At 38.8% G+C, this 13,960-nt stretch overlaps 1 protein-coding gene across 1 annotated transcript in view; it reads right to left on the bottom strand.

Annotated features, from left to right (window-relative positions):
- Positions 1-825: 825 nt before the first annotated feature.
- LOC128635900 (uncharacterized) overlaps positions 826-13,960 on the bottom strand; it is a 54,796-nt gene continuing 41,661 nt past the window's right edge. Inside the window, exons 2-3 of the mRNA XM_053688996.1 lie at positions 11,739-12,684; positions 826-1,335 (exon numbers count right to left, since the gene is read on the bottom strand). Of these exons, the coding sequence (XP_053544971.1) occupies positions 1,033-1,335; positions 11,739-12,455 (1,020 nt within the window). The 5' untranslated portion in view covers positions 12,456-12,684 and the 3' untranslated portion in view covers positions 826-1,032. The remainder of the gene's footprint in view (positions 1,336-11,738; positions 12,685-13,960) is intronic.

The raw sequence follows: 13,960 nt of genomic DNA on the forward strand, positions 1-13,960 counted from the left end.
GATATTCTCAGTGCACAAGCGGTTTAAATACTGCAGTTGCTCAGATCGCTAGTGGGACTTGTATCATGTCAACAATTAACAAATTGAGTCATTACCAGATGGTACAAGCACCGTAGGTTCTCTGAGCAAGTGCTGTGTTTAATAGGCTGGTGCACAGTGCATACTTAAATAATCTTTGAAATCAGCTATAGCTTTTATTAGAAGCATTTTTGCTAATACATGTATATTACAAAAATGCTTCTATTCAAAATTTAAATGCATCCAGGTGGATTCCAATTTAGGCTGGAATGTCCCTTTAAGGACAAATGTCTAAGTTTCCAGAGTGAAACCAGGGACTTCCTCAGTTCCATCCATAGCCTGCTCTGAACACACCCATAAAACCCCCACAATGCGTACAAATGCTTAAAGGGACATGAAACACAAATTTTGTCTTTCATGATTCAGATAGAGAATACATTTAATTTACTTCTATTATCTAATTTATTTAATTCTCTTGGTATTATTTGTTGAAGGAGCAGCAATACACTAATGGTTTCTAACTGAACACATGGGTAACCCAATCACAATAAATATATCTATGCGGCCACCAATCAACAGCTAGAACCTAGATTCTCTGCTGCTCCTGAGCTTGCCTAGATAAACCTTTCAGCAAAGGATAACAAGAGAAGGAAGCAAATTAAATAATAGAAGTAAATTGGAAAGTTGTTTAAAATTGTATTCTCTATCTAAATCATGAAAGAAAAAAATGTGGGTTTCATGTCCCTTTAAATTCATCCATGGCACACACCTGTGGTTTTGCGCCTCAGGTCACAGCTCCACCCACAAAACAACAATGGCCACAACCCACGTCTCCCTCCCTTCCCAATCCCGGGACATATATAAATATATAAATATAAATTAGCTCATACACTAATCAAGCAATTACTATATAGAAAATGTAAGGCTCCGATTTTAAATTCCAGCAGGATTTACTCTGTCCTAAAGGGGGCAGTAGAAGTTTATGACATACTAGAAATTAAAAAGACTCATATATTACAAAATAACACAAACTTTAGATTTTAAGTCCCTTGGTTCTGGATTTTCAGAGCTTTGCCCTGAACTGTTATTTATCTGACATATTGAATCAATCTGTTGATATTTTCTTGTGTTCTCCAATCTTTGACCAAAGTTTTTAAACATGGTGTTCATATGTGAGATCTTCTCCGTTTTTTCATGTAACATCCTTTTGCATTGTATAAGCTCTTCGGCTAAGAAAAATATTTCATCTTCTTGCTGGGCATTTTCTCTTTGTAGTGCTGCAATATTTTGTTTTAGATATGTGATAGTTTCCTGGAGCTTCCCGAAAAAAAAGAAAAAGATATAGATATTCTGTTAAAGCATTCATTATTATAGTGTGTGAGTTGTTTATAGTACATTATTATAATACTCATTGGTCATATTTTATTCCTAGCCACTTTAAAGGGACATTTGACTTAAAGGGATAGTCTAGTCAACATTACATTTTCATGAGCAGCAATTTTAAGCAACTTTCTAATTTACTCCTATTATCAAATTTTCTTCGTTCTCTTTGTATCTTTATTTGAAAAAAGCATGAATATAAGCTTAGCAGACAGCCCATTTTTGGTTTAGCACCTGGGTAGCGCTTGATGATTGGGGGTTACATTTAGACACCAATCAGCAAGTGCTAGCCAGGTGCTGAACCAAAAATGGGCTGGCTCCAAAGCTTATATTCTTCCTTTTTCAAATAAAGATACCAAGAAAGCGAAGAAAAATTGATAATAGGAGTAAATTAGAAAGGTGCTTAAAATTGCTGCTCTATCTGAATAATGAAAGTTTAATTTTGACTAGACTATCCATTTAAAGGGACAGTGTAGACCCAATACAGAATTTGGATTACTTGTTGTTACATTCTAGGGAAGCATACTGCAACTGGTCCCACATGTATAAACTTGTAAGAAGTACATGAAACATTTAAATACTCATCGTTTGTTAGGAGTAAAAAATGGCCGCCATTCTCTGCCCATCTATTGCATCTACATTGTGGTATGTTGTTTCTCCAATCACTATAGACTCTTAAATAAATGTTTCTACTCTTAAGTGTGCATGTGCAATTTGAAATTGCTAACTGAAAAATATTAATGTGCACTGCTAGCTAAACTGCCGTGCAAGAAAACAGCTAACTAGATAAGAAGAAAGCTGTGGGTGGGCTTGGCAGACATTTTCGGCTACTAACAAACAATGATTATTTAAAACTTATAGATGTGGAACCCGTTGCAAGATGCTTGTCTGGTATGTAACAATAAGTATTAAAGATAAGGCCCCAATGATCAAATGTGCCACAAGGCTGAGAGATTGTCACCATGTCGAGAAAGCCAGAGAATTATTTAAAAGTGCCGACAATACTGTTTAAAATTCACAATGGATGGTGATGCTGGCAAAATATTCCAAGCAGCATTGCCTCCTACATTGGTGGTGTAAATTAAAGATTCCTTTTAAATATATCACACAACAAAATAAAAGCACCCCAGCCTACACTAACAACCACCATAACCCCCACCGTAATAACCCCTACACTACTAAATTTAGCCCCCACTGCAATAACTCATACACTAATTAACCCCTATACCGCCATAACCCCCACCGCAATAACCCTTACACTACATAACCCCTATACTGCCAGAACCCCCCACCGCAATCTACCATGAGCCTATTAACCCCCTAACCACCAAAACCCCACCACAAACCACCCCTAACTTATTAACCCTCTAACTGCAAGTAAGGCCTACCATAAAACTAAAGTCCCTTAAAAAAAGCCCATTGTCACGAAAACCTCAGGATTTAGCTAAAAAGGGGTTAATTCTGGGTAGCTTGAACTCAAAACAGTTATTTGTTTTTCAAGAAGAATTGTGACTTGTGTTTTCTTTGAAGTGCCAGGAGCCTCATAAATAGCTTCTAAGGCTCACTCCACTAAATGTTATTGTGTATGCATTGAGTCATAAAGCCACTCAAGCTCTTAGTTTCAGAGATACACAGGATACAGTTTATGGCTTAGGCTGTCAGTAGAATGCATGATGCAAAACAGGACCTCAGTCACAAAAAACTGACCAGGTCACTGAAAGGCCATTGGTATATTATGTACATATGTGTGTGAAACTGTAATGACATTAAATGAAGGGAAATCTGTCATATCTGGTATCAAATTGATTCTCCCAATGAAACTAGGAGATTCCTGATAGGTATATATGAAAGTGGAGTTACCTAGCAGAAATTATAATGGATTGTATAATTTCAGGCAAGAAATTAGTCTATTGAAGGTCATAAAGACAGGGGGGTTTCCTAGTCCGCCCAGGAGGGTGTGGTTAGGCAACCTGATCTATGGAAAATAGGTATAAGAATCTTATGTTTTTAACAATAAGATTGTCATTCTTACAAGGGGAGCTGTTCTACAGAGTAAGGAGCCATCGCTTTCTGCCATTCCCCTGGCACAAATCTTGAGACTAGGAAAGTATTCAATCTGTTTTTCTCCTCTTTTTATTTTAACCTGTTTGCATGTGTAATTTTATTTGTAACAACTTTTTATTAATAATGCATTGCACATAATATTTTTAGCATAATAAATAATTCCTTTATTAAGTTTGGCCTTTGTCTAATAATTGAACCATGTTACTGAAAGAGACTGGGATATTAGAACTGTATAATTTAGGTTATTTTCTGCTAAATTATATTCAAAGAATTAATGTGTAAGTCTGGGTTTTTTCTTAGGATTTTCCCTTTAATAAATTTTAAGTGGTGACAGTATTGGAGCTATATGGTTGTTAGTCTAGTGTGGGTGACATTAAAGGGGAGTCTTGGGCATTTCTTTTACGTCTAGTACAGACTAGGGAGTGTTGTTAACCCTTGCACCCACTGAACTACATCACAAGCTGGCCTGGTGTGGCTAGATTGTGACCTATTTGTGACAGTAAAAGGGAGCTGATAACCCTTTCTGTGCTAAATAAGTGACTGGCGCAGGCTTGGATAACCTTTGTTCGTCACACCCATCCTAAAATAAAAAAATCCTATACTAACAATAAAACCTACTCTAAACATTGCCCTTAAAATGGCATTTGTCAGGCAGTGCCTTAGTTAAAGTGAATAGAAAAAACACCTATATTAAAAACAAAGTACCTCCCCACCCCCAAAAATAAGCCTATCTTTTAAAAACCTACACTAAAAATTGCCCTAACAAGTGCATTTTGTAGTGCATTGCCCTAAAGTGATCAGCATTTCTGGCTTTAAAAAAAAGTGAAAAACCCTATTTTAAAAAAAATCCTATCCTAAAAAAATTGTCCAGGGCATTTTGTAAGGAATTGCCCTAAAATTATCAGCACTTTTGCCTTTAAAAAATAAAATAAAAAATCCTATCCTAAAAAAATTGCCCTAAGAAGGGCTTCGGCAATGATCTCTTTTTCTAACCTCCCCCCCCCCAAAAAAAAAAAACCTAATGCTAAACTCACCAAACTTGAAGGGCAATTTTTAGAGTAGATTTTAGTGTTAGTATAGTGGGTTGGTTTTTTTTTGGGGTGGTCTCTTTTTTAGGGGACTTTAGTTTTAGGATAGGCCTTATTGTTTAGGATTTTTTTATTTATGGCAGTGTTTATTTTTTATTTTTTGTAATGCTAGTTTTTTTTTGTAACTTACTAGGTGTTAGGTTAGAAGTATTGGGGTGAGGGTTAGCTTTTATGGAGCAAAGTAGTGTAGGGTTAGTTTGTAATGGGGCTTGTGGCAGTTTAGGGGTTAATAGGTTGTTTTTTTGTGATGGGGTTGTGGAGGTTTAGGGTTAATTGGTTAGGGGGTTTATTGTGATGGGGGTTGTGGCAGGTTAGGGTTTAATAGGTTAGGGTTTTTTTTGCGATGGGGCTGTGGATGTTTAGGGTTAATAGGCTAGGGGGTTTATTGTGATGGGGGTTCTGGTGGTTTAGGGGTTAATAGGTTAGGGGATGATAAGGTTTATAGGTTGTGGCAGATTAGGGGTGAATGGTTTAGCAGTGTTAGGATGGGGATGAGGACGTGTAACGAGTTAATAGTTTCAAGGAGCATTGTATGTACAGGGAGTGCAGAATTATTAGGCAAATGAGTATTTTGACCACATCATCCTCTTTATGCATGTTGTCTTACTCCAAGCTGTATAGGCTCGAAAGCCTACTACTAATTAAGCATATTAGGTGATGTGCATCTCTGTAATGAGAAGAGGTGTGGTCTAATGACATCAACACCCTATATCAGGTGTGCATAATTATTAGGCAACTTCCTTTCCTTTGGCAAAATGGGTCAAAAGAAGGACTTGACAGGCTCAGAAAAGTCGAAAATAGTGAGATATCTTGCAGAGGGATGCAGCACTCTTAAAATTGCAAAGCTTCTGAAGCGTGATCATCGAACAATCAAGCGTTTCATTCAAAATAGTCAACAGGGTCGCAAGAAGCGTGTGGAAAAACCAAGGCGCAAAATAACTGCCCATGAACTGAGAAAAGTCAAGCGTGCAGCTGCCAAGATGCCACTTGCCACCAGTTTGGCCATATTTCAGAGCTGCAACATCACTGGAGTGCCCAAAAGCACAAGGTGTGCAATACTCAGAGACATGGCCAAGGTAAGAAAGGCTGAAAGACGACCACCACTGAACAAGACACACAAGCTGAAACGTCAAGACTGGGCCAAGAAATATCTCAAGACTGATTTTTCTAAGGTTTTATGGACTGATGAAATGAGAGTGAGTCTTGATGGGCCAGATGGATGGGCCCGTGGATGGATTGGTAAAGGGCAGAGAGCTCCAGTCCGACTCAGACGCCAGCAAGGTGGAGGTGGAGTACTGGTTTGGGCTGGTATCATCAAAGATGAGCTTGTGGGGCCTTTTCGGGTTGAGGATGGAGTCAAGCTCAACTCCCAGTCCTACTGCCAGTTTATGGAAGGCACCTTCTTCAAGCAGTGGTACAGGAAGAAGTCTGCATCCTTCAAGAAAAACATGATTTTCATGCAGGACAATGCTCCATCACACGCGTCCAAGTACTCCACAGCGTGGCTGGCAAGAAAGGGTATAAAAGAAGAAAATCTAATGACATGGCCTCCTTGTTCACCTGATCTGAACCCCATTGAGAACCTGTGGTCCATCATCAAATGTGAGATTTACAAGGAGGGAAAACAGTACACCTCTCTGAACAGTGTCTGGGAGGCTGTGGTTGCTGCTGCACGCAATGTTGATGGTGAACAGATCAAAACACTGACAGAATCCATGGATGGCAGGCTTTTGAGTGTCCTTGCAAAGAAAGGTGGCTATATTGGTCACTGATTTGTTTTTGTTTTGTTTTTGAATGTCAGAAATGTATATTTGTGAATGTTGAGATGTTATATTGGTTTCACTGGTAAAAATAAATAATTGAAATGGGTATATATTTGTTTTTTGTTAAGTTGCCTAATAATTATGCACAGTAATAGTCACCTGCACACACAGATATCCCCCTAAAATAGCTATAACTAAAAACAAACTAAAAACTACTTCCAAAACTATTCAGCTTTGATATTAATGAGTTTTTTGGGTTCATTGAGAACATGGTTGTTGTTCAATAATAAAATTAATCCTCAAAAATACAACTTGCCTAATAATTCTGCACTCCCTGTATATACAATGTTTAAATTATATGTATTTTCTTGCATAATGCAAGTATTGTATAGATTTAAAAATTTGTTTGTTTTTTTCTTTTTAACATAAATATTTATTTTTTAAATATAATTAGGTTATCAAAGACAGTAGCCACAACTTTAAATTTTTACATAACGGCATTTGTTTAACTTTGCAAAGTTACAGATTGTGCAATACTACAAAGATGAGGCTACTGTCTTTGATAACCTAATTATATTTAGAAAAATAAATATTAAGGTTTAAAATAGAAAAAAGAACGTGGAAAAACGAACAGCTGTTTAAAATCAATACAATACTTAAAATCCATAGTATCCACATTGTAAAATAGGATACATTTTAATGATACATTGTATATACATGTGTCACAGATACCAGACGGCTAAGGCTATCCCCCACCCCCCTACAACCTCACTCCTGTTGTTTCTCAGTGGTTTTGGGCTCCTCAGAGCAACCACCATCTCTGGAAGCTGTTTGTTTGCTTTGTGTTGGCTTGTTTTTGTGTTCAGAGAAAAGTTGGTGTATGACCAGGAAAACCCTCCTAGGCTGGCCGGGCTCCTGGAACTCCCGGTCGTCCACAGGACAGCAGAACACCCGCTAACTTTAACCCAGGTCGCTCCAGCAACCATGTGCCCCAGAGCTCTGCTCTTTTTGGGATTAGTAGCCCCTGGGGAGTACAAGGGGTGGTGGAATTGCCGGAGGGGAGCTCCTTTGGGAACCGGGGGTTTTGGACACCCCTAACCCCATAACTTCAACGGACTGTAACTCCGGTTCCCAGTAACGAATTATGATGATTTTTGGACTGTGAAATCTGGGGACCGAGAGCTTTAAAATGACACCCTGGAATCACCACCCATATGTATTGGGATTATGACAAACCGAAACTGCCACCCATATGTATTGGGATTATTTGGGACTGTGGCTCCAATGGAGGTGCCGGGCTGTCTGGAGGGGCGGGAATGGCGGGAAAATAGTGGGATTGTCCAGGGTCTTATCAAGATGAGCTGACTGTATAAAAGGAGTGTGTGTTTTCAATAAAATCAGTTCCTGTCTAACCTGAATGCTAGTGTGTCTAGTTATTTGGGTTGGTTCCAGCTAAAATCACTTTCCTGGGCTACATAGCAGCCTGTTCCAGGCAGAGAAAGGATCCTCAGGTAGAGCTATCCAGCCTGGGTAGCTGGAGTCTACCACAGGGTGGGACCCTGAGTACTGGTGCTGTAAGGCATCAGAGGTGGCTACAGGCTGTGGTCACTTGCCAGCTACATAGCTGCAGTTGGCAGGGAGGAAGCAGGACCCCTTTTGGCGGGGCTACCCAGTCGGGGTAGCCGGGGGTATCCGTCACAACATGTATTGGCATATCTTCTATAGTAATAATAGGAATGTTTCTTAGCGAAGATATAACGTAGATGTAGGCATTCTGTGGGAGTTAGCAGGGGAGTAACCTGCATTTTAATTGGGATACATCACTAGTATTCCAAGGGCAGCCCTACAGGTTAGGTATAGGGTTTCAGCCATATTTGTTTCAGATAGTGTAGGTTTAGTTACAGTTAGGTTAGGTATTTTTTAAATGTTCCTACGCAGAAACCTATTTTTGTTTCAGTGAGATCCCCCCCCTCCGCTGAGATTGCCAACGAATAGCGATGCCCATTATATCCTATGGGACACACATAGGCATTTGTAAGCACTTTGCGGTTCAGCCCACTTTTTTTGAATACATAGACAGACTGATGGACACTGAGCCTGGCAAACCAAAGCAGCCAGTTTTTTTGCCTGTCTTTCAATGTTTTGAATATCGGGGCCTAGACTGTCCCTTTAAGTATTGGGTCTAGACTGTCCCTTTAACGTCCTCAATCTACCAGCAGCAGCTTTTTCGGCTCTATTTTGATTTGCTGCAATCAGTTTTTGACTGATTCTCACGCTTGCCAATCGGTTCTCAGACTCTCAATTAAAGCCCTATTTTCCCTATGGGGCCAAGAGCTTTTCAAGTTCTTTATTGGCTTTTTGAATCTGACACCTCTAGGCACTGGATAAGTCCTTGAAAGGGCATTTAGTTCATCTTTACAACTATTTTATGGTGATTTGCAAACAGATTTTTATCTAGTACATATGTTAAACACAGGAAATATTCTAGAGGTTTATTAATATACATGGTATTGATTCATTAAAGCTCCATTCATCCCTATTAGAGAGGCTGTATACAGGGAACATTGCATTTACATATATATATATATATATATATATATATATACAGTATATATATATATATATATATATATATATATGTGTGTGTTGACTACATAATATCCTAAACAGCTAAGGGGATCTGTACAGAAAGTCCCTTCAGGACACCTACATACAGTATGGCATGTTTTTATATCATATTGTTGTGATTGTCACTAACCGTACTGGCGTCTTTAAAATCGTGTTTTTAAAGGAGATCGTTTAATTTTGACTTTCAGATTTAAATATTGTAATCCGTTTGATAACCCATCTGAATGCATCTTTTTGGTTCGTAGGATGGGTTCTCTCTCTCTCTCTCTTTCTCTCTCTCTCGTATTGTTTGTTAAAGCACCATTTTTATTTTGGCGTGAACTGAAAACAAAATGGCAACTGAGACTTACAGTATTATATCTTCTTTAACTCAATTTTAACTTTTTTTTATTAACTGCAAATCGTGACCCCTCTGCCCTGCAACATTGTATCTTCCTAAGAGACCCTTAGATGAGATTGCGCCTTTGTAAACAGGTTTTTATAGGGATGCACACTAAGTCCAAACACAGTTACAAGAGCATTTCAAAGTGAGCATTCGTGAGCTCAGTAATGTTGGGTGGCCTCACCCCCACAGAGTGATGCTGGACACTACTCACTTCTAACCACCAATGATGTGGAGCCACCGCCCCTCTAGAACAGTGTTCCCTCAGCAGTGAAACAGTTAATCAGAGCAATTAGCAAACACTACAAGATGTGGTTCCCTTATTAACTATTTCACTGCTGGGAAAGCTAAAAAAATAGCCTTAAAGGGAACACTGCTCTAGACCCCCCTCTTCTTCCTAAATCGTGGATCCTTCTGGGAAGAAGAAAGGGCTGGTTTGGGTAACTAATGGTGGCAGGCAAAGGAAATTCTAGAGTTGGTAAAGGTCTTAGGCAAAATTCAAATATATAATTGGTATTACCTATCAAGTGTTGCATTGTATGGCACTGTATATCTGGTCATGTACAATATTTCCCCTTTTTTTATATTTTTTGATAATTTATGTTTTGGTCTTTCATTGTACCAAATCTCTCAATAAAAATGCAAGGAAAAGAGAGAAAAGAGAGAGCGTGTGCATCGGATATAAACAGTGGAAAAAGAATAAAGAGAATGGTTAAAGAACAGGGAAGACAGAGTGGATAGAGAAGGAAGGGTGTGGGAGATAGCAGGAAAAAGAAAAGTGAGAGGGAGGACAAGAGAAGACAGTAGAGTCTAGAGGAGAGATTGCAGGGAGTGGAAATAAATATAAAAGGAAGAACGAGAGAGGGTGAGGAAGAGAGTGGAAGGAGAAATTGAGTCAAAAGAGAAAATAGAGAGATGAGAGAAGAGAAAGGGGGGGGGGGAGATTGAAAATGGAGAAAGAGAAAAGTGATGTTAGTGACAGATAAGTGAGTGGAGGGAGAGAGAGAGACAAAGAGAGGCAATAGAGGAGGAAGAGAAGAGGGAAAGAGAGAAAAGAGGGGAGTGAGAGAGAAAAGAGTAAAGTAAAAAGTGTATGAGAGGATGAGAGTGTGTGAGAAGGGACAGATGAGAGAGAATTTAAGAAATGTTAATAGCAACTTATCACCTCTGGTTGCAAGGGTCTAAGTGCTTAAAATGCCATCTCCTTTTCCCTTTTACATGTTTATTGTTGCCTGCGTCCCCTCTGCCTCCTGAGTATGCTGAAGCTGACAGCACTGCACAGGGTCAGGCAGAAGATGGAGGGAAGTGAGGTCTCTGCACTTGACGGTCAGAGAACTTGCAGTTGTGTAAGAGGCTGTGAGGGTTAGAATATCCAGTTGTGCCAGGAGAAAGATGATGGCCAGGGAACTATACAATCAAACACTAACATTCCAGGGGCACAAAAAGAAAACAAAACAAATGTTTTCTATGCCCGTCTGCGAGACCCCATCATGAGTGAGGCCTTAGGTATTCGCCTATTTCGCCAAACACTAGGGCTGCCTATGGTAGCAGGTTCAGAGAACAAGGCTGCAGATTTAGATACAAATTCAGGTAATTGTACAGTAATTCACTGGCTTCTGTCTTCTATATGTAAATTTGAATTTACATATGTATATATTCTTTAGCTAGAAGCATGTTGTATGCTGGTGAGGTGGCATCTCACTGTGATAAGGCTGCAGAATATGAGGAAAGGTAAGTGACAATCACACAGCAACAGGGCACAATATATCAATCAATTAGTACTGGCACCTTTTTTTTACCAAGAAAACCCACTGTACACGTCTCTTTATTGAGGTCTCAACAAACTGCTAGGTACATTGAGTCCATTATATAAATTGTATTCACCCTTTAAAATAGACAGTCCCTTATTGGGCTCCACCTAGTGACCACTTGAGAGTGTAGACAAGGTTATAGCAGTATGTGTGTATATATATATATATATATATATATATATATATATACAAAGAGGGGGTGGGGTAGTGGGTGTGGGCAGGTGATGGGTGGCATAAGAATATGTGTATATGTGTGTGTGTGTATGTGTGTATATATATATATATATATATATATATATATATGTCCGGTTTGGCTACCATTGACAAAGGCTCCTGTGAGAGCCGAAACGTTTGGTTTCTGTTTATCATCACTATTAAAACAGATTGTTAAAAACCTGCTGTGTGGAGTTTCTGGATATCATGGAGACCGTCCATGGGACTCATCACTCTCTTGGCTGTATCATTGTATGGCAGAGCACCAGGTGATTGCTTTGATTGGTGTGTGCCGTTTCCTACAGAACTATATATATATATATATATATATATATATATAGTGTATATATATGACTTAGTTATGATATATATATATAAATACATAACTTACATTGATTTCCATATCTCTTGAATACTTTTCAAGATCCTCCATCTGTTCCAGCTTAAGGCGACATTGCGAAAGAAGTTCAATCAGTGATGAAATGTGCATTTGTTCTGATTCTTCTTGCATGACGTTTGCCCTTTGTTTCTGCTCTGAGAACTTAACATCACCCTCATCTGTGCCCGAACCAGAGTCATTCGTGTATTCAGATGATTTGTTTTCAAGTGCAAGCTGTCGAGTGCTATACTTGAGTCTCATATCTAGAAGTCTAAGATTTCTTAATGTTTTGTGAAGAGGGAAGTAAGTCCTGACATTTTTATGTAGTGAATTGTTCTCTGTAAGGTAATAAGGTATTGTCCAGTCAATGTCTAATTTTCTGTCATTCAAATGTTTTGGAGCTGGAACATCTTCATCTTGTAAATCATCTCTTCCACCAGTCCAGTATGTGGCAGTTTTTTCATTACACATTTTGGGTTCTTCAGTTGGCAAACAATTGTTTTCTGTATAATTCTCCATTTTATTCTTAACATAAGATTGTTCAAAAACCTCAAGACCTTCCAAGTCTAAATCTGTATGAGATGCATTACTCATATCTATAGTGTCATCTATATTTGTCCCAGCTATAGGTTCTGGGGATTCTTTTTCAGTTTCTGGCATTTGTTGAGTATCACAGCAATCTTTCGGTTTTGAATTTACCATTTTATTGTTGCAATCATTTGACTCCATAATGGATTTTTCAAATGCACTGAGGTTAAAATGGAAGGTTTTAGCACCAAATAAGTTGTCTACTTAAAAGTATTTATTTGTATAAATAATATAGCTATTTTTTTCAACTAGTTGCATGCACTTTGTATTGCAGATTTATTAAATAAGCTGGCTGAAGTGTGAAATCTTTATATATCAGTGTAAAGACTATGCACAGAATAATTCCATTCCACAGTTCATCTGTTATGATCTAGAAATATATAAAAAAAATTGTATAAGAATATTATAAATAATGCATGTTCCTTCAATCTCTATTATTAATGCACTGTCATTAATTTATTTCATTTGCACTTATAATTTATGACCAGCATTATTTTATCATAATCATACTTTGAGGCACATACATATAAACCAGAATGGAAAGATTTTTTATGCAGAATGGTGTTTTTATCCAGTCTACTAAGATATGTGTTTATTCTGAAACATTGGGCTACACAGTAAATATTATTCCTGTTATGAAAGGATTCATTTTTTTGTCTGCTGTTTACTAACACTGAAGATTAAAAAACTGTCTATCACCTAAATTACAAGTTTTGTGCTAAAAAGGGTGTGAAACTAACGCCCCCCAAAAATTGCGTAATTGAACTCTCCATAGCGCTGCCATAATGAGTAACTGAAAAGCCTCCTTGTGCTGTGCGTTATGGTGTGTGCCAAGGGCTGAGCTTACGTGCTCGTGCACGTTTTCCCCCATAGACATCAATGGGGAAAGAGTGTTAAAAAAAAAAAACAACTAACACCTGCAAATCCAGAATGGAGATCGCCGTAACGCAACCCCATTGATGTCTATGGAGAAAAAGTTATGTTTACACATAAACCCCTAACATAATCCCCTAGTCTAAACACCCCTAGTCCGCCGCATTGCGATGTGGGGGGAGGCAGTTTAGGGTTTAATAGGTTTATTTAGGTGTCTGCGATGTCAGGGAGCGGTGGAATAGGGGTTAATCACTTTATTTAGGTGTCTGCGATGTCAGGGAGCGGCGGAATAGGGGTTAATCACTTTATTTAGGTGTCTGCGATGTCAGGGAGCGGCGGAATAGGGGTTAATCACTTTATTTAGGTGTCTGCGATGTCAGGGAGCGGCGGAATAGGGGTTAATCACTTTATTTAGGTGTCGCGATGTCAGGGAGTGGTGGAATAGGGGTTAATCACTTTATTTAGGTGTCTGCGATGTCAGGGAGTGGTGGAATAGGGGTTAATCACTTTATTTAGGTGTCTGCGATGTCAGGGAGCGGTGGAATAGGGGTTAATCACTTTATTTAGGTGTCTGCGATGTCAGGGAGCGGTGGAATAGGGGTTAATCACTTTATTTAGGTGTCTGCGATGTCAGGGAGCGGCGGAATAGGGGTTAATCACTTTATTTAGGTGTCTGCGATGTCAGGGAGCGGTGGAATAGGGGTTAATCACTTTATTTAGGTGTCTGCAATGTCAGGGAGCGGTGGAATAGGGGTTAATCACTTTATTTAGGT

Source organism: Bombina bombina, chromosome 7 (assembly GCF_027579735.1).
Source record: "Bombina bombina isolate aBomBom1 chromosome 7, aBomBom1.pri, whole genome shotgun sequence".
NCBI lineage: Eukaryota > Metazoa > Chordata > Amphibia > Anura > Bombinatoridae > Bombina > Bombina bombina.